Source organism: Rattus rattus, chromosome 2 (genome assembly GCF_011064425.1).
Source record: "Rattus rattus isolate New Zealand chromosome 2, Rrattus_CSIRO_v1, whole genome shotgun sequence".
NCBI classification, from domain to species: domain Eukaryota; kingdom Metazoa; phylum Chordata; class Mammalia; order Rodentia; family Muridae; genus Rattus; species Rattus rattus.
Window position 1 is genome coordinate 6,269,639 of NC_046155.1, and position 20,487 is coordinate 6,290,125.

The window sequence follows — 20,487 nt, forward strand, 5'->3', positions numbered from 1 at the left end:
TCCAGACACCGTGGAGGCCAGTCAATGCCTTTATTTTACCCAGTTAGTTAGTTGGGTTTGCTTGCGCTCAGTTGGGGCTGGGACATTCTTGGGCCAGCTGTTTCCTCTGTTCCACTCTTGTACCTGCCCATCACAAACAATGGAGTTCCAAGTGTGGTTGTGTGTGTGTGTGTGTGTGTGTGTGTGTGTGTGTGTACATGGTATGTATGTATGTATGTGTGTATGTATGTATGTATGTATGTATGTATGTATGTATGTATGTATGTATATGTGTATGGGGGGTGTTGGATGCAAGGGCAGAGGGATATTCAGGTAAACATAGCTGCTGAGGTTCCAAGAACAGTGGGTTGGCTATGTGGTGTTGTCCTGTTGAGTCAGGGTAGTCCTGGGAGGGACTACCCAGCTGCCTTCCTGCCTTTGGGAGACTTGCTCTGCTCTGAGAAGGCAGGGCTGAGAAGAGGTGGGGCTTGATGCTGAGGGGTGTGGCCAGAAAGGGGGTGTGGCTGGATACTGGAGGACCAGGGAAAGGGTCTAGAGCTAGAAGGCTAGGCAGGAGTGCAGGAGGGAGGAAGAGGCAGCCTCACCCACCTAGGGGATTTCTCCAGCTGTCTTAAGTATATGGTTATGCCTTCTTCTTTGTCTTAGATGCCTCATCTCCATCAGCCATTTGTGATAGGACACTTTTACTGTCCTAAGTCACAGACATAGGCATGTAACTGGTGAAAGATCACAGCTGGGCGGCAGGGGTCTCTCCTCTGTGTATGCAGGCTCAGAGATGGGAGAAGTTCAGGTCTGGGCAGGACCAAGCTCAGTGCTCAAGAACCACAGACAGGCCAGAAAGGGAGCAAGAGCAGTAGCAGAGGCAGTCCCATGAAACAGGAGCCCTGCTGGTCCTCTAGCGAATACTCCTAGCACCCACTGGACACCAGGGCCTCGATAAGGGGACAAAGGCACAGCTCTGGGGACAAATACTTATGGGCATTGTCAGTCCAGCCGCTAGAGAGCCAAGGAGAGGCCCACAAAGGGCCCGAAGAAAGGGCCTCGGGAGGGGCTGCGAATGGGCCTTCCCGCACATGCCACCGTTGCCCGGGCGACAGCCCTCTCATGGAGAGGTCTGCTGGGCCATTGTCCAGGGCCTGCAGGACGTGTCACACACCAGATGGTCGTGTGCTGTCTAGGTCACTTATAGGGGGACAGAGTGAAGGAATGTGGCCAGCTCGGCAGGCCAGGGCACCATCTGTTCCCTCAGACCGTGGGCATCGGGCGGGCATTGAGCGTCCGGCCTGCCAGGCCCAGCCTTCTCCCCGGCTTTAATTAGGTAATTCCATAATTGGGCTTTATTTCAGGTAAATTGCATTTCACACCCGAGAGGGCTGCAATGGTTCTTGCGGGAGAACAGCACCCGGCCACTCTACACAGTCCACAACACAGCACTGAGGCCGGCAGTGTGCAGGGACTGTGTCTTGCCCAGATGGATGGCCCTCAGTTCCCAGTGGGCTGTAGCTTGCCTGGGCAATACTGAGGGCCCTGGCTACAGCCAGCTACAGCCTGAGGCTTCCACAAATATTTACCCAACAAGGAAACAACAGCTTCTGCCTTCCAGCAATTGTTGCTGCAGAACTCCCCTTTAGGGGGGTTGAGGCCAGGAAGCCTGAGGCCTCAGCTGCCCTTCCACCCTTCCCTCCAAAAGCTGGCCAGTGCTTGTTAGACCAGACACCAAGACCTTGTGGTGGGAGCCTCTAGGACATTTGGACCCCTAAGAGGTTCAGGTAAGAGAGCCTTGGGGGCTTTCCCCTCCTACAGGGGCCTTCAGCTATTCCTCCACACTTGGCCCGTTGAGTCTACTGATTGCTACCTGTTGCCTCCAAAGACCAGGGCATCCCCATCCTTCAAAGCACAGATGCCCCCAGCTCTGATGGCTAGGCACATAGGGTGGACCTGAGAAGGAGGACAGGATGGGATCAATAGAGACAGTGGACATTGGCTGGGCAAATCTCTGCTCACAGGGCATGGTTTCCATTCACATTGGATGGATCAAAGAAGAAAACAGCCACAGGGCAGTATTCACTTAGAATAGGCCTCCAGCCTAGAGGACTGTCTGGACAGCCAGAGGAACACCATAATCCCAACAGGGAAACCGAGGCTTTGAGGGGAGTCCAGGAACCCCAGCACTTATTAGTACCACTTTTATTTCAGAAGTGAAAGTCTTAGGGCCTTGGGCTGGTCTTGGAAAAGATACACTCTTGAATGGCTCCTGGGTCACCAGTGAGAGTCATCTTGGCTGGGAAGGACAGATGAAAGGCCCTGGCACATGTCTGAGGGTGACTTTCTGGGAATATATCAGTGTGTTCCAGCTAAATCAGGTCCTGAACAAATTCAGCTACTCCTAGGGCTCAGGGTCTTCTGGAATTAGGCGGTAACTACATCCTGATCTCACCAAGTAGACAGGAAGGCCTGGAGTGGAAACCCCAGGGATACCCCAAGCCCAGACTGGCTCAACCTTTGACCTGTATTATGGACCCTGTGAGCCCTTAGCGCCTGAGCCTTCTCTGCCTGGGCCAACCAATCATACTCCATGGCTACTTGGGCACCTAGGACCCAGGGAACTGCAGGATCCTGTCCACTAAAAGACTGAGGCTGTCTATGGGGAGCAGCAGGAGACAGGAAGGTGGGGTAGGGCAGAGGGTGGAGGGTGGATGAGAGGTTATTCTAAAGATCTCCCAGACACTCTCGGAAGTAAGCGTCGTACCAAGGTCAACCTGGCATGTCCCAGCTTTATTTGCAAAAGCCTCTCAATCAAGATCATACTATGAAATTCATTAAAACACAGATCTGAATCACCAGAAATTATCTTGATTTCTGTGAGGTGTGATGCCCAAGGAACCGATCCTGGGAGAAACTGCGATGCCCTTAACCTGGCTGTGGTCAGCTGCTGGCTGAGGGATGTGGCGTGAAGAGACTGGAGTCCGGCACCTCTGACCAGCAAGGAGGAGGCAGGCTGCATGAAGGCCTTATCACAGGGCTTGAGGGCCCTGCTCTTCACTTTAGGGGAGAAGTTGTCAGTCCATACCTGGTTAGGGTGGACAGTGAATGGTCCCCTGCTTGGGAGATCCTTTGGGGGAAGCTGGAAATCCCTCTGGTATTCTGAAGTGGTCAACATCACCAGAGAGTGAAGGAGTCAGGCTTTGGCCTGTTGAGCCCCCACTGGGCTACAGCTTGTAGTTAGTGTGGGCTGGGCCTGTCTTGCCTTGCCTGCTCCCTGCTGGGCTCTGGATTCAGAGCTGAGGGTGGAAACCCCAGACTCTTTCAGATTCTTCCTGTTTCCCTTTAGGAAGCCATTTGGCATCACCTGGATGGGCTTCCTTCTGCCTGAGTTGCATCCTGGTCAGACACTCCCCTTCCCTATGTCCCCAGCCATCAGGAGAACAACATCACCATCTTGATAGGGGCCTGAGAGGAACCCCATGCCCAGCCAAGTTCTAGTTCTGACTGGGCAGAGGGGTCTTGGTGAGCTCCAGATTCAGGCCAGTGGCTTGACCCATGGGTTTTGGGGCTTTAGGGAGCTAGGCTGTCATATCAGGCCTTCAAGAGGGTGAGAACCAGGCAGGTGCCCCTGTTGAGAGGGAGGTGGGGCAGACCTGTGGAAGGTTACCCTGAACCTCCCTTCTGAGCTCCTTCAGGAGCCTTCATCAGGGCCTGTCTGGGGTACAGTCAGCTGTTCATAGGTGGGCAGGCTGTTGCTGGGCAGGAAGAGCTCAGGGTTGATGGAGCCACCTTCATCACTGGCTACGACTTGTGACCTGTTGTTGCAGGTTGGACCACCTTGTTGCAGGGACAGCAGTTGGTGGAGCATGTCTGTGATGATCACCAGTCTCTGGTCCAGTTGTGTCACCTGAAGGGACAGAAGCAGAGATGAAGCTGGTGCTAGGGACAGCCTAGTGCAGGTCACCTTAGGGCCCGGGCATGCAAGGCCTGAAAGAGAGTATGTCACATGTCCTTACAGCTGTGGGTTGATGTGTGCACCATGCCTATAGGCCCTTGATCACCCTCATGTGCGTGTCTGTTATTGGGGTTCAAGGGAGGGTACAGTATTGAGTTCTTGTGTGTGTCCATTACATGCATAAACCTGGGGGTGCTTAGCAGTTATCTCTTGTTTCTAGGTAGACCTAGTGGCTGGGAGTCACCTCTTAGCTCTCTCCCAGGTTTTTTTGGTCTTGAGACTCTGGACAAGCCTTCTGGAGCTTCTAGAACAGTCTCTGGCTTCCTGTGGCCAAGTGGAGGGGATGCATAATGGGTGGGACCTCAGAGGACCAAGATGTCTGCTCAGCTTGGATAGGATTGGAGACTTACACAGAGGGTCCTTTGTGGGAGGGGCTGGCACCTGGAGAGAGGGATTGGGACAGCCCAGGGTTGAGCAGGCAGAGGCTGGCTGGGTCACAGAACAATGCCCACCCTTAAAGGTAACTCAAAGGTACTAATTTAGGACACCACCACCTTTCTAGGTCCCCATGGGTCAAGGCAGGATTTCTTGACCATGTGGTTCTTACCCCATGCCTGTGAAGGTCTTATTTTGCTCCAAGCACTGGGCAGGTAGCTAAGAAACTGGAGGGGAGATAGAGGCAGGGGAGAACCTGGGATAAACAGTGCAGAGTAGGCACTCACAGAGACCACACTTGCTGTGCTTGTAGGAGACAATGAGGAGCCACTGGAGAACTTCTTAGAAAGAAGGAGTCATTGTGCTAGGGGCTGGAGCCCAGCCCTGAGGGCCTGAAATGCACAGCTACTTCCTTTTCTCTCCTAGAAGAGAACGCCCACCATCTAGGGAGGCCAGAGCCCCTAGCAGAATTTCCTAGGAAGCAGGGCTGGTCCAGGGACAGTTGGAGAACTGTGGTGGGGGATACAGGATACCCAGCATAAGCAATAGAGCAGGGGTTGGGAGAGAGAGGACCTCAGCTGTGCATAGTGGTGGTTCCTCCAGTGTGCTGTGTCAGTGAAGCAGGGGTCTCCCAAATATCCACATTGTTCCCTGGAGTAAAGGGAACACCCGTCATGCCGGATGGAGCCATAGGTCCTGACAGATGGCCTCCCACGGTTAGACCTGCAAAACTGCTTTAGGGAAAACCATGAGATGACTCAGCCAACTGCTGACTGCTGGCCTCAAAACCTGGGTGACTCGGGCCCTGAGGACAAGAGGCAAGCAGAGTCTGGATCCCATCTTCCTGGATAAGTGTGTGCCATGAGTGAAGTCTGTGTTTCAGGCAGGCTTCTGATGCTTTCAGCACTGGTTTCTCTGTCCCGGGACTTGTTTGTAGCCTGAGAGGGCCCGATAGAATTATCCAGGCTGGAGGGCTCACATGGGGAAACTGAAGCTCAGGGCTTAAGAGTACAGCGGGTAGAAGCTGAAACTAGGTTGTTCCTGGCAGATGAAGCCAGAGTTCATGACCTGTCCAAGGCCTCTGTGAGTCCTGTACTAAAGGAAGGTTGTCTGAGTCTAGTCTTGGTCTAGCTTCATGCAGATTTAAACACTCAGGGCCAATCTGAGTAGGCAGGGGAAAAGCACCAGTTGATTCATAGAGATGGATGGTTTCATGAATATTTACGAACCCACAATTGAACACCAGTGGACACCTCCTATTTGTTAGTGGGCAGAGTCCTTAAGGAGGGTTCTTGGGGTGGGTATGGGGCTGTTTGAAACCTCCTGCGGGACAGCTGCCACAGGGCCCATCAAGCCTGTGTATGCCAAGCAAAGGTGTCCCTAAAGCTTCCCTAGACAGTTCCTAAGCTCACAATGTCCTCATGGCTGCTGTTTGTGTCAACTGGGGTTTGGAGGAGCCTGTATGGGTTCAAAGGTGTCCTATTGAAGGATATGGGCTAGAGTTTTAAGAGTGTCTAGAGACTGGGACCTCACTGTGCCAAAGTCACCTTGTCAGGGAGGACAAGGCTGTGAAGACAGGAAAAAGTATAAGAGATCCTTTAAATGCACACACTCCTCCACTCTCCAGTCATTGAGAGTTTGCCTGGATTTCATGGTCATATATAGGACCTTTCTGGGTCCTCTTGGCCATCCACAGGATCCTCATAGATTTTCTAGCTGCCCATAAATAGGGTCCTCTTGCTTACCCTGGCCATCATGGGTGAGGAGCAATAAGTTGTGTCTGAGTTCTGAAGCTTTTCTGGCCTTGTTCGGACCAGATTGCCTAAGCCAACTTGGCCTGGGGTGGGGACACCAGGGCTTGGGTTCAAGCTGCAAGGTCTGGAATGTATTCAGGCTGGGGATCCTTGCTGGTGAGCTCAGAATCTGTAGGGTCATGAGAGGATGGCCTTTGTGGGGACATTCATAGGTCACTTTCAGGGGCCATATTAAAGATGTTTGATACCCAATGAAGAGCCATTGGACGCCAAACTGGTAACAGAAGGGCCTCTGGGGAGTGGGCCGGTGGGATGCCATATGCTTCATTTACTCTCTAGCCTGGATCTTGGTAGCTGGCCATGGTGCTTGCTGGCTTCTCTGTCTAGCAAAACTTGGGGCCCAGGGGTTGCCCTTTGAGGTGGGACTGCTTGATGCAGAGGCCTGGCCATGCACACTCCTTGTGGCTTCTGCTTCCCTAGCTGGGAAGTGGAACATGCTGCTGTCCACCGGATGTGTTGTACAAGGAGCCTGGGGAGCTTGCCCACCAAGGTCGTGCCTCTTGCCTTGAAGGTAGGGCATGGGGTGGTCTTGGCTTGTTCTGGGCTCTGCCTCCTTCCTACACTTAGGCTCTCAGAGTAGCATAAGAGACCCTTCATGCCCAAGCTCGTGTTTGGTCCTGCTGGGCCACTGCAGGAAGGGTACTGGCCTAGTGTACATGGCTTCTCAGCCCAGAACTCAGCTCCAAAGAATGGAGTCAATTTCAGCAATTGCTCTTGAAGCCGCCTGGCCCTCCTTCCTCCCTTCGGCACTTTGACTACAGCTGGAGAGCTTGTGAGCCTTGGTGCTCAGTGATGAGTAGGTGGAGGCCGGGAGCCACATCACAACAGGTGACCAGAGAGCTGCCACCATCTTCAGAGAAGGGATCATCTGCTCTGGGCTCTGGGATGCTGTTCTCCAAGAGCCACGGGGACGGATCAGTTTTGAAGATCTCAGATCTTGTCACTATTTGCAATTCAATAGTGATTAACAGGGCAAGGCAGACAAAAGCCTTGTTGTGCCCCATCTCTGCTCACCAAAGGAAAAAAAACCATAGATGACTTCTGTGGGCCTCAGAAGGAGAAAAAAAGCAATTAGAATAACAGCTAGTTAGAGAGCCTGCGGCGGCTGGTGATCAGACTCAAAGCGACAGGGATCCCTGTTTGATGTGGTTATGAATTTGTTTTCAAAGGAAAATCTTGCAGTCTTTTTTGGATTTTTTTTTTTTTTGGTAGAACCTGCCCAGCCTTGATCCTTGGTCAGCACCTCCCAAAATAGCTTAACCTGGGGTGGGGACACCAGGGTGGGTTCAGGGTGCAGGGGCCTGGGATATATTCAGGCTGGGGATCCTTGTTGGTCAGCTCAGGTCCTCTGTAGGGTCATGAGAGGATGGCCTTTGGTGACTTGTGGGACATTCATGGGTCACTTTCAGGGGCCACAGTAAAAATGTTTGATACCCAGTGAACAGCCATCGATGCCAACCTGGTACTAGAAGGGCCTGTGGCGAGTCGACCAGTGCGATGTAGAGAGAAGGCCGGTTCACAGGAACCCAGAGCCCAGCTGACCCGCTCCCTGGCTGGCTCAGTTGACCCTGCTCCCACTGGCCTCCACCTCTGTATCTTATGGATCAGGCAACAAGGCCTGGGGAGAACACTGCCTGGCAGAGCCTGATGTTCCTCAGCCCTTCCCTCGGCTTCTCCACTCCCTCTCTCCCCAGCACCCTGACGCCACCATCAGAAAGACACCTCTTTAACTGTCCAGGCTAAGTATGATCCTTCTTTTCACAGAAGGAAAGAAGTCTGCCTTGGGTGCTGTGGGAGAGGGAAGAGCTGGGGCAGGAATTGGGGGTGCAGGTAGCAAGAGGGCAATGAGTAGGAGACCTGTACTAAGCACTTGCACTTACAGGGTACCAGGGTACAGGATGGTCCTTTTCAAATACAAACAAGCTGACACACATCTTAGGAGGTAATATTACAAGTCCTCATCTCAAACGCCCCACAAGAGGGGCTGAGAGAACGTGTGTGCAGTGTGGCCTCTGCAGGTCATCTCCTCCCTGTAACCCCTTTGCTGGCCTTCTGCAATGTAACTTTCCTCCTGTCTCCCAGTATCCATTCAGCAGAGGCCAGGACCCCTGACACAGCTGGGCTGCTCTATCCTCACTAACTCATCCCAGTCCAGTTACTCTCCATCTCCTGTTCTGGGACTGTACACAGCAGTGTCTACTGGTTGGCTCGCTTCAGTGCGTGCCAGTCCTTTGAAAACTCAAAACACCACTGTCCTCCTGGCCCAGGCGCCACCTTGTAACAGACTTCCATTTTCCACATGGCCTTTTTCTCTTTCTTAGTCTCTTGATTCCAAGCCTACTGCTGCTCCTCAAATGTGGCAGCGTGTGCCCATCTCAGGGCTGTCCACTCTTGGCCCTTTCTTTCCTATGCAGTATCCTGTCAGCTCACCATCATGGTTTCCTCAGGGTGCCGGCCATCATTTGTTAGTTACCTGTTTCTCCCACTGGAACTGGGTCCTGTCAGTTGCGGGTCTCTGCCCATACCTGCTGTAGCTCTTCTAGGCTCATGAAGGGATGTAGCCAATGCTAGACATGTGAGTGCCTTCGCTCCAGAGTCTAAGCATGAGGGGAATGAAGGTGGTTTCACCTACTTGAGAACTGTGTGGGGAAGGAGTGCTGCTTGCTGACCACAGGGCCCATCCTCCCCCAACATGTACCTGCATGGTGAGGCCATGGAGAACTCCCATGAATTGTGCACGGTCAGTCGGAGCTTGTGAAGGCTGGCCTCGTGGAGTGGATGCTAGTGTACATTCGGTGTGTTGATTGAGAGAGGTGGTGCTTATGGTTATTGTATTTATGGCTTTGTTTTAGTGGTCCAGCTTTTGTAGAAAAGCCTGCATTCCATATTTCTGGCTGACAAGGATGGCCTTCTGACCTTTGGTCCCCAGGATCCACAGGGCACACGGCTGAGCATCCCTGAGAATCCAGGCAGGAGCCAAGCTGGGTGCTTCTAGACCATGTAGAACAGGGACTCTCTGCACCAATCCCAGGGCTTCCAGTTAATAAAGCAACGTCTTCGACCTCAATTATTCACTTTACAAAGGTCAAAAAGGCCAAGTATGGTGGTCTACACCATAATCCCAGCAGAAGTGATAGAATATATGTAAATTTAAGGCCAGCCTGGTCTTCATCGTGAGTTTCAGGCCAGGCCAGGGTTATATAAAGAGATACTGTCTCTAAGGAAAAAAAAAGTCAAGAAATAATGACTCGGCTTCTGGTCTTGTTTATGCAGATATGCTCCCGCCACCACCAGCTTGCCAGATAAATTATTTATGTCAACAAATTAATATTCCTGATCACCAGCAACACTCGAGTGAAGTCACCAGCCATACCAGATGGAACATGGCACTCTAAAAGGAGTGCCCCAAGACTGAGATGTGGCAGGAACCCTAGCTATTCACCCAGCCAGTCACTCCTCAAGAACTTCGCACAAGAGAACTGCCCCTGTCCCTGGGCTTGGTCTAGAATACTTAGCTTACTTTTTATGTGCTTTGGAGATGCTTTGCCATGTAGACCCTCACCTGAACAGCTCCACACATTACTTGTACTTCCCATGATTCTTTATCTGGTCCCCACAGCTGCTTCCTTGCAACTGCCTCTCTCTCTTAGCCCCATACCTCCATTCACACACACACACACACACACACACACACACACACACACACACGTGCACACGCACGCACGCACACACGCACGCACACATATGTATACCCACAAAAGTATTCCTAAAAATCCAGCTTCTTCAAACCTCTGCAGCCAGGACCTGGCCAGACCTGCAGTCTCACCTCTGACCTAGGTGTCTGCACTCCTATCCTCTGCTTTGCTCTGGGCAGCACCGGTTGACCTTTGTGCTTAGATCCCTGTCTTCTCTCAGCATTTCCACTATGAATGTCACCTCCCTCTGCAGCCCCCCTCCAACCCTTTCTCACACAGATCCTGAACACATCCTCCATTTACCTGAAGACCTTTGCACTTACTGTTCCCTCTGCCTGAAATCCCACTCTACACTTTTTTTTTTGTGGACTTTCAACTCGAATACCCACTGCTTTAGCCAAAGTTTCTGCTTATCTCGTTTCCCCCAGCACACTCTGTGACCACTGCCCCTCCACAAACTTCCTGAGTTTATTAATTTACTTATTTATTGTTTCTTCTTCAGACTTGAGGCTCCTGAGGTCAGGCCCTGAGTGTGTCATTCCTGTTGAGTCCCTGATAAGCCTTTTAATGTCTGACACACAGTAGGTGCTCAGTAAACCATGTGATCTAGTACAAATATTTGTGGAGTGAGTTAATTAATCTCTGGTTTTTCTCTTGGATGAGGGGATGGAAGCCCCCAAGATCCCTGCTTGCTAGAAAGCTCTGGGCAAAGGCCAATGAGGTTAGCGGGCAAGTCCTTTCATGTTCATTGATTTGTAAAGGCTCTTTGTATGTGAAGGCTTATCTTTTGACTTGTAGATCACAAGTGTTTTCTCTTTCATGCATTTATTTTGTGTCTGCACTTATGGTGACCATTGTTTTCCCAAAGAGAAGCACCATCCATTTTTTTTTTCCTTCATGGTTTCCAAGTCAGGGTACGCTTAGATCACTTTTCCTCAATCCAACATGAAATTTTCAGGTGCTTTTTAGGTTTGCATTTCTCTCTTATGTGTTGGGGTTGATTCAGGGTTCCCAGTGGCGACTGATTCTTCACATAGTGGGGGTGACTTTTCTACACACCAAGCTCTCAGCATACCTGGTTTTCTAGGGTTCACTGTAAATAGCGCCCTTCCTATCCTGGGTTTCACTATGTGTACCAAGCTAGCCTGACACTTAGGATCCTACTACCTCAGTCTCCCAAACACTGAGATCACAGGCCTATGACCACACACTTAGCTTCCAAATAGCTTTAATTCCTGGGGCTTTGGTATGGGAGGCCAGGAGTGTCCTTTACAGAGCTGCAGATGGTGGCTCTGTGGTGGAATCTTGCGGGGTAACCAGAGCAATACCTCCCTCCCAGGCAACCCTGTTGACTTTGCTCTTGACTCCTTAGCTTGAGTTGGGAGCCTATGTTACCTCTCCCACATGATCCCATTGGCTCAGGTTGCTGGGCCTCCCTTCTGCTGCTTCTGTTGCACTGATGTCCTTGGTGTTCATGTGATTTACCCCTCACCTGTCCTCAGACTGTGCTGCCTCACGGTCAATACCCCTGGGCTAACATCATGTGACCCCAAGGTACAGGACACTGGGTCATCTCCCTCGTAGGTTCCAAGTGTTGCTTGGAACTGCCCACCCAGAGTTTCCCTGCTCTGTGTGAACTGATGTCAGCTTTGGGACAAAGGTCCTGGAGCAGAGCAGTGATAGGCTTGGGGTCCCATAACCCCTAGCTTCTGACAATACTGGGGTCTTCTGCCTGCCAGTGGAGGTTGGGGAGACCTAGGCTCAGAATGGGGACTCCACCCTTTCCAAAAGACCAGCCAGTTCTTGTCAGCCTCAGAGGGTCCTGTGTGCAGAGGCAGCTCCATGTCATGGCGATTAGGAGGCTGTTGCTCGTCTGCTCAATCCCCCCATGGGCGGATTCTGCAGCAGCTGCTCAGGCTGGAAAAGGACTCTGGAAGCTGAGAGGCCCTGTTTGTGCTGGCATCAGGCACAAGCCCCACCTGCATTGGATTCTCTCCTGATGGAGTCCCGGAAGCTTGAGAACTCCAGACAGAACACATTGTACCAGAGGCCAGAGCCTTCGGCCAAACTAGGTGGGCAATGGTGGCAGGTGGACAGGGGTCGAGTGGGGTTCAGGCAGTTGATCAGGGCTGCCCACCTGGGCCTGCACCACACCCTATGTCCCAAGCAAACACTAGCAGCTCTGTGGCTGCTGTTACAGGAGCTTCACCTCCTTTTTCCTGTCCCTAGCCTCCCTAGACTGCAGCTTGTTCTGTTGGTCCTTTGTTCATGCCCACCTCTGCCTGCCGCTCTGGTAGCTGCTTGCCGATGTGAACACCGGTAATCTGTTCTCAGCCTCGCCCTTCACACATATACGTGCATCCAACCGGCTATCCTGCTCACATGACACACATTTTTCTCTCATCCCCCAGTAGCCAGGTCAGGGAAAGAGATGTTCAACCTCTTGGCTCTTGCTTTCTCTCTCCTTTGGCACCCTTGCTTCATGGTGAGCAACCTTACTGGGACTCTGACTATGGCCTGGGTCCATCCCTGTTGTCACAATGACCAGGGCCTGCTTTGCCTGGGTGCTGCTGGGAGCTTACTCTGTGGATAGTCTGTCTCAGCTCATCCAAGATGCTTCTCTCTTGAACGTTTTCAAGTGCCGTCTTGTCATAGACAAAGCCCCAGTTTTTGCTTCCATCCAAGGTTTTCCCTGGTCCCTGGCGTGTCTCATGGGCTTCTCAGGGCACGGGGGTCCAGCCCTCTCCTGGCCTAAACACTGTCATTCCATGCCCTTCTAGTATAAGAGCACTTCCCTGGCCCCCAATATCAGCTTGGGTATTTGATTTCTTTACACCTCACTTAGCCCAGGACTGCCCTTGAGACGGACCCTTGCAATAGCTGTGCTCACCCCACAGACGCTTGTCTAGCTGTGTAAAAGACTTGATAGGCAGTTGCCTCTGGTCTCTCCAGATTGTGTGGATCGACCTGCTTTCTGCAATAACGTATTCTGTAAAATAAAGACACTCAGTGCGGCTTCCCTCCTTCTCCTTGGGGCTTCCTGTACCAGGTGCTTGGCCAGCGACAGAGTGTTTACCCTGCCTAGCTCCAGCGTGAGACACTGTATCCCTCCGTGGCAGTTTTGACATCAGCAGTAATATGATCCAGGTGTGGCGGTCCACTTGCTTGTTTTTGCTCAACTCAGGCTTTGAGGCCACCGGTTAGAACATGTCAAGGGCACTTGCTTCTTGGGGGTGGTTCTACATGCGGTGGGCCTCCCTGAAGGGACCTGCAGTACTCCGATCCAGGTCCCGATGCTGGAGGTTCCAGGAACAACTCTAGCCCATGAATGCCCTATACTTAGAGTATGCTTGAAGTAGACCCTCGTACTGAAGGATGATATCCTATGTCAAGAGCAAGGTGGTACCCCTAGTGGTCCCCTCACTTGCCTCTGGCTCCCACTGTCCCTCACCCCCAGTGGCCCCTAAGCATCTGTCCCTGCTTACAGGTTTTCTACCTATGACCTGGTCTCTTCAGGATATGCCTCCAGGGCACGACTTCCTGATTCCCAGTCACTGGCTCCTGACAGACTGACTATTCTTTCCAGACTACTTCCTGGCCTCCTTTCCCTTATCCCCTACTTTGAGTCTGGAGCCTTTAGAGGATACCTCCTGTATCTCGTGGCCCATCCAACCCACCCAGACCTTGGCCTTCTTCTCAGTATAGTGGTCTTCAAGGCTTCCAGTCTGCCTCCTCCTTTGCTTTCCTGCCTGATAACAATCACGGTGTTTCATTCTCTATTGCCACTGTACGGAGAGGGCTGAAGCCATTGCATCTTAGGAGCGCTGACCCTTCCCCCACTGTTGGCCTTCATGCCTCTCGTAACTCCTAACTTAGAGTAACTTCTGACTGACTCCTATCAGCTGGCTCCTACCAGCCACAGGCTTCCTGACCTTCTGGAACCCTCCAGGCCCTCTCTGTATCCGCTGAACTTTTAGCAGCTCCCTCCTCCCTTCCCTCCGTCTCTCCCTCGCTCCCTCAAGGACTCAATATCACTCTCAGGACTCTTTCCCTTTTCCCTAGACTTTTATACCTGTGCATCCTGGGTGACCTCCTCCCCATCTACCACTGTGTAGTACTCAGGGGTCTTGGGCTAGCCCAAGTTTTCTGTCTTTCTAGGACAGACAAGACGATGAGGCTTCTTGCTTTACACATATCCAGCTCACAGTAGGCTCTCGACACAGACCCACAGGATGAGATACAAGAGTCATAGGCTAGAATGATCTAGAACTCTGGTAGGCAGACTGACTTAAGAGCCTGGCCTGTCCTCACGTGTGCTGTGTATGCACACACACCTGTGGCTGTGGGCATGGCACTGGGCACAGGTTCTGTGGAGCTGAGTGTGGCTATGTGCTGGAAGCCAGGAAACTGGGAATTACTTCTGGAAGGCAGAGGCCCTGTTGGCAGCAGGGAGCTAGGCAGGAAGTTTTGAGGTAAAGGTGAGCAGTGTCCAGCTGGTGTCCCAAGCCTTCAAAACTGTGCCTGCCCTCCTGGGGCCTGAACATCCTGCCTCACTGCTGTTCACACTCTGTCCCAGCCTGGAGATTGAAGGGGGCCCCATGACTCAGCCAGTCAGTCATCCAAGCTGCAGCTGTGGCTGACCCAGGTGGGCAGGCAGCCCCCAGCCCAGCCTGCAGAACGGGATGGGGCCCCCCTCCCTCCCCTACTTCCTGCTTCTACTCTGAGACAGGATTTTCTCAAGTCAGGACCCCTGAGGCTGAAGTCAGGCTTGGAGGCTAGTCCTAGGGCTGCAGATGGGGGCTGGGTAGCTGGGCCTAGAAACTAGAATCTTGTGTCTCTCTTGGCCTCAGGAACTTGTGGGGGATACAGATTTGGGGTGTTCCTAACTACTCAACATATGGACTCCTGCCTAGCAGCTGGGTCAGGCCTAATATTCTGCTTGGAAGAGAGGCCTGGCTGGAGCATGGGGGAACCTTACTTCCTTAGGGACAGGACAAGGCTTCCCATCCTGTTTCCTTTTGTCCTTTGTGCCTCAGGACTTTTAGCTCTCATCTTTACTTCTCTCAACACAGGGCTGTCCTACCTCTACATACACAGACTTGGGACAAACATTTCATTATCTCATAGGTGGGCTCAGCGTTTCCTCTGTGGGTTAGGAGAGACTAACGGAGAAGCAAGTATCTTGAGGTTGGGCTCCAGTGGGGCTGAACAGATCTTCGAGGCTTAGAGGGTGTCATATGAATAAAGGAAGCTGAGATTCCGTGTCCCTTTTTCTGGCCCTCCAATGACTGGGAACAAAAGGGCTGCCAGTACTCCTCGCTCTCATCTCTCCCCATCCAGCAGCGATGCCTCGCTTTAAACTAGCCACGAGACCTCACCACTGGCCATCCTCTCCCCATTACTCTGTCCTCTGTGCTCAGTGTTGGTGTCTGGGCTGCCTCCTCATGGCGACTCCTTCTCTGTGATCTGTCATATGGATGCAAGGCTCTGAGATCACCCATCAGGTGCTCTGTGCTGGTCCTCACATGCCTGATCAGAGTGTGTGGGAATAAGTCCTGGCTGCCTCTGGTTTCCAACGGACTGTCCAGGAAGTGGGTGAGGAGAGTTGGACCAGCAGGAAGTTGTTGGGGCTTCAGGCCAGGCCCCAGGGCTCCAGCCCATCTGGACATATTTGGCAGGTTCTCTTCCCTATGTTCCCAGGCTCGTCAGAATGGATACTAGCAGTGGCCATATCCAGACTACTACCTGCCACCTGCCCACTTTGTACTGCTTCCCGTGCCTCAGGCCATCCTGCCATGGTCACAGTGGCATGACTGATCCCTGGCTCAGGCTCAGGCCCTTGAGATTGTCCACCTCCAACTTCCTTGACAGGCACTGCAGGGGACACTGAGGTGCCAAAGTTAGGAGTGAACCTGCTTTTTGACTCTGGGCTACTCACCCGCCTTCTGTAACCTCAATGGGGACTCTAGTAGGTGTAGTTAGGATCCTACCCTGCCTGGCTGGTAGATCAAGTCCCTTCCTGGTTCAAATCACCATGGATCTGGGTGACCCATGTTGCACTGGTTACCTCTGATTAAGACCTTCCCCCAAACCCCTGGGTGGCAGGCATCCCTGGGCTTGACCCTGGCCCTCCTGCCTTCTCTGAGGTTTAGCTCCGGTATAGGCCCTGACTATAGTGGCTAGGCCCAGGCACTGCTCACCCACCCAGTCCTCAGGTTAGCTTCTCAGGGCCCTGGAGGAGGTGCCTCCAACAGATGTCCTATCTCTGGAGGTGGCAGTGGGCATTGCTGCCATTTTCTTCCCCGTTCTGGTGACAGTCCTTCCGTAAGCAGCCTGTCTTCAGCAGAGATAAGAGGGATACGCACTGGGGGGTAGAGTGTGGGGTGGGGGACTCATGTGCAGTGCAGGTGATAGGTACCCACAGAAACTCTTATCTTCACTGTAGTCCAGAGTCCACAACACAGTCATGTCCCAGCCCCCAAATCTGGCAATGATCTCTTGCTGCCTTCGAGACTGCTCTGTCCTGCAACCCCCAACCTCATCCCACAGCCAAAGACAGGCCGTTTGCCCTGTTGCTAGGAGCCTTCACCCTGCTACTGGGCACTGTGGGATGCTGCACAGGTCCTGGTTCCAAGTAGGGCCAGTGATCCTGAAGAAGGGAGGACTTCCCTGAAAGCTGCCGTCACTGTGACTTTATGCACACCATCCTGCAGTGACTCTCCTGTGCTCTTGGGAGAAGCCAGTGGCAGGGTGGGGGTTGAACTGTAGGGGGACATCAGAGCCACCCTATGCAGAAAGGCACCTGGTAGACTTTGAGATTCACCTTGTAAATAAGGGTAGAGCCTTGACTGCCTCATTCCGAGAGACATCTCATGTGCCCCACTATATTCTTGTTCTGCTCATGTCATGCCTGGAAGTGCGTGTGGGGTGCTCTCTGCGGCCCAAGGTTGAGGGCAAACAGGTTGTGGGGCTCCCCAAGAAGGTCTATCATTCTCAGAAGGTGAGCCAAAAGGTAGGGAAGCCTCCATCTAGGAACAAGGTTCTGGTTGGCGCTGGGCCCGCCTGGCCTGGGCTGACCCCTTTAGCTGATGAGGGACTCAGGCCTGTCCTTCAGTTCCCAGCCCGCCCTTCCTGTGCTTGGGACTGGGAGGAAGAAGTCACCCGGGACACCAGGGATGGGGTAAGGGAACACATGCTGACAAGCTGGGTGTGGCTCACAGGCCCCAGGAAGCCCCAGGCCCTCTGGTCTTCAGCTTCTTTATGACTAGTCCAGGTCTGGGAACCTTGGAGACCATCCAAAGTAACCTTCATATCTGGGAGGCCTACTTTGGGAGGGACCTGGGTCCCTCTGTCACCTCTGGTTAAAGGATGGGACACCTGTCAGCAGACTCTCCTCTCTTACTACTGCCCCATCCCATATGAGTACAGACCTATTGATTCCTCCCAACCAGGGTCTAACTGACCCAGCCCCTGCACAGAGGACAAAGCTCCAGGCTGGTTTGCCCTTTATCTCCTGCCCTCATCTTCTCCTTCTGAGTCACAGATCCCTGTTGGACCCTCTCTTCTTCCTCATCAGGCCACCAGAAGAATTCTCTATTTTCTGGACCCCACATTCCCTTCCTGCAGATTAGAAGCTTCTCATCAACATTATGTAAGCGTGTCAGAAGTTTTTCCATCTCTGAACAGCCCTTTCTGGGGGCTACATCTCCAGTCCCCAACAGTTCCCACAGGGAAGTTTTCAACTTTCTTAGCTGTTTTTCCTGTCATATTTTTAAAATATGATTTAATGTGTATGAGTACACTGCAGCTGTCTTCAGACACACTAGACTAGAGCAGCAGGTCCCATTACAGATGGTTGTGAGCCACCATGTAGTTGCTGGGAATTGAACTCAGGACCTCTGGAAGAGCAGTCAGTGCTCTTAACCACTGAGCTATCTCTCCAGCCCACCTGTCATATTTCTTGACTCTCTGTTTTCTACTCTTGCAGTCTTGGGAATTATTTAGTAACAGTCATGGAAGATGAGCCATCAAAATTTTGTCCCGCAACTTCTTCCTTGGCATTCCTTCGGTGTAATTACACCACAGTCCTAGGCTAGATAAATGTTTAGCACTTGCATTCCAAAGAAACATGTAGCTTTAAAAGACCGCTGTGTAAATACTGTGTTCACAGGGTCCTTCTATGATAACACTTTTTTGTTTTCTCTGTAGTTAATGGTTGTCTTTGAGTTAGGCTTAGTTTTTATTTTTCTTTTGTCATTTCTTTTATAAAAAGCATTTTGTTTGTGTGTGTGTGATGACTTATGGGAGTTGGGTCTCTCCTTCTATTACATAGGTCCTAGAGATCACACTTAGGTCGCCAAGCTTGGTAGCAAGCGCCTTTACCAGCTAAGATATCTTGCATATCTTTCGTTTACTTTAAAAATATTTTAAGAGTTTATTTTTATTTATGTATATATGTGTCTATGTCATGTGTGTTCCCATGGAGGCCTATGGTGGTCAGAAGAAGGTGTTGGATCCCCTGGACCTGGGTTCCAGATGGTTGTGAACTGCCTGATGTGGGAGCTGAGAATTGAACTCAGGTCCTCTACATAAGCAGTGAGTGACTTAACTTCTGAGCCATATCTTCAACCCCAGAGAATTAATATTTTAAAATCTTTGTTCAGCTATTGTTTTTCTCATGGCCGGGGATCAGTCCCAGGTTTTGTACATATTAGGCAAGCGCTTTACCACGGCACCACACCCCATCCCTTTTCTACATCTGACACCAATACATTCTTTAACTTTCTGCAAGAATTATAACATTTTTCTATTGATCCTGCTGGGAATACTGATAATGAATCAGCACCCCTCCCTTTCTTCCTCCTTCCCCTCCTCTTTCTGTTGGAGTCCTTGCAGGGCTAGTTTCTTTCCAGTTTTTAGGTATGATATTCTCCCTAGTCCCCAGCTTCTGTGTTCTTGCCCGTTTTACCTCTCATTTTGCAGGAGCACATCCGTAGGCCATTTTCTTAGAAAAGGTATGTGTCAGATAAAGTTTTTTTGAGTGTGCATTTTGCCAAATATCTTTGTTCTTCTGTTAGACTTAGGACTCTAGATTCAGAGTTAGTGTACTAGCATGTACTCACTTCCTGATGTTTTGATTCTCCATTTTCTGTGTATGACCTATATTCTTCTCTTGGGAAACTTAGGATGTCTGTTTTATTTCTGTTCTGAAACAATAATGGAACCCAGTGGGACATTCTAGAAGTTGGCTTTTCAGCCTCAAAGTATTCAGCTCCACCCACGGCTGCCCCTAGTATCCCCGAGTTCAGAGCTGACAGGGTCAACTTCTCCACAGTGTAGCCTGGTTGGGTGGGGGGGTCAGCAAGTACCTGGGGTCATGGACTGGGGGGATAATGACGGAGTGCTTGCCACTTAGGCTGAACTTCAGTAGGCATTTTCTCTTCGTGGCTCTGTCCTCAGGATGGTTATAAAGCTCTTCCAGGATCCCAGCTGGTAGCTACACCATCTTTGATGGTAGCTCTGCCTGGAAGGCTGGGCTCCAGTTCTTACGTCTCTGCTGGTAGAACCACATCGACTTTTCCAAGCTTTTGGTGTCTCTTATGCTCTTCTAATGTCTCGCTTACTTATCCCAGCCATTTCCCCCTTTGGTGATTCTACTGCCTTTTTTTTTTTTTTTTTTTTTAAAGTGGGTTTAGAGGAAGTAGAAATGAAAATTAGCTGCGTCACAAGGTCTTCTGTGACCTCAGCTTTCTGTCTTCCCTGGAGTTAAGACTTGCCTTTGGGTTTTCCCCTTCCCATCCTCAGACTCCAAGGATGCACATTTCCTGGGTCTCTTTCCTCCAGGCAGGCCACCACCTCCTCCTCCTAGGTCTTCTGAGTCCTGTCCTTATTCCTTTGCTCCTGGGTGCCTCTTGGCCTCTGGCCTTACTATGCCAAGCTTTAATGCTCTATACGACTGTGATGCCAGCCTCTAGGCTCGCTGGGTCACAAAGTTGCTGGTGTCTGACCTCACCACTTAGGAATCTGAGAGGCTCTTAACTTTGACCTATCCTAAGCCGAGCCCTGAAGACTGCCTGTCAGTCTTGCCTTTATCCCAGGGATCAGGCCTGCTGTGCGCCTGTCTCTTAAGACTCAGACTGAGCCCCCAAGGGTCTACGAACTCCTCCCTCTCTTTCTAACACCCAGTTCCTATCAGGATTCTTTCCCTCTGAAACAGATGGGTTTGCTCTCAGACAAAGTGAGAACCACCACTTCCTCCTCCAGCAAAAGAACCTTGAATTAGCCACTTATTCACCAGGGGGTCCTTGCCTGCAGTGGCACATTGCCTTCTGGTCATTGGACAGAAGAAAAGCTAAAGGGGCCTCTCAGGTAGCCAGGCTGTGTGGGGAGGGAGGTTGACCTTCAGGTATTTTCCTCCTTCCTGCTACAGAAACGCAGAGGTGAAGGGCAACCCGGGGAGCAGCCGTAGAGGTGCTGCACTGCAGACAGAGAGCCGAGGCCATTCCTGGTCTGACTGTGGCTCTTGACTGAGACACTACTGCCATTATCTGAGCTGAAGCTCAACCAATTTGCGCCGTCCTCCTCATATTCTGGAGGATGCTCT

General features: G+C 51.6%; 1 protein-coding gene across 1 annotated transcript in view; it reads right to left on the bottom strand.

Moving 5' to 3' along the window:
• Positions 1–2,754: 2,754 nt before the first annotated feature.
• Positions 2,755–20,487, bottom strand: part of LOC116890666 (potassium voltage-gated channel subfamily KQT member 1-like) — a 98,571-nt gene continuing 80,838 nt past the window's right edge. Inside the window, exon 6 of the mRNA XM_032891071.1 lies at positions 2,755–3,892. Coding sequence (XP_032746962.1) covers positions 3,677–3,892 — 216 coding nt within the window. The 3' untranslated portion in view covers positions 2,755–3,676. The remainder of the gene's footprint in view (positions 3,893–20,487) is intronic.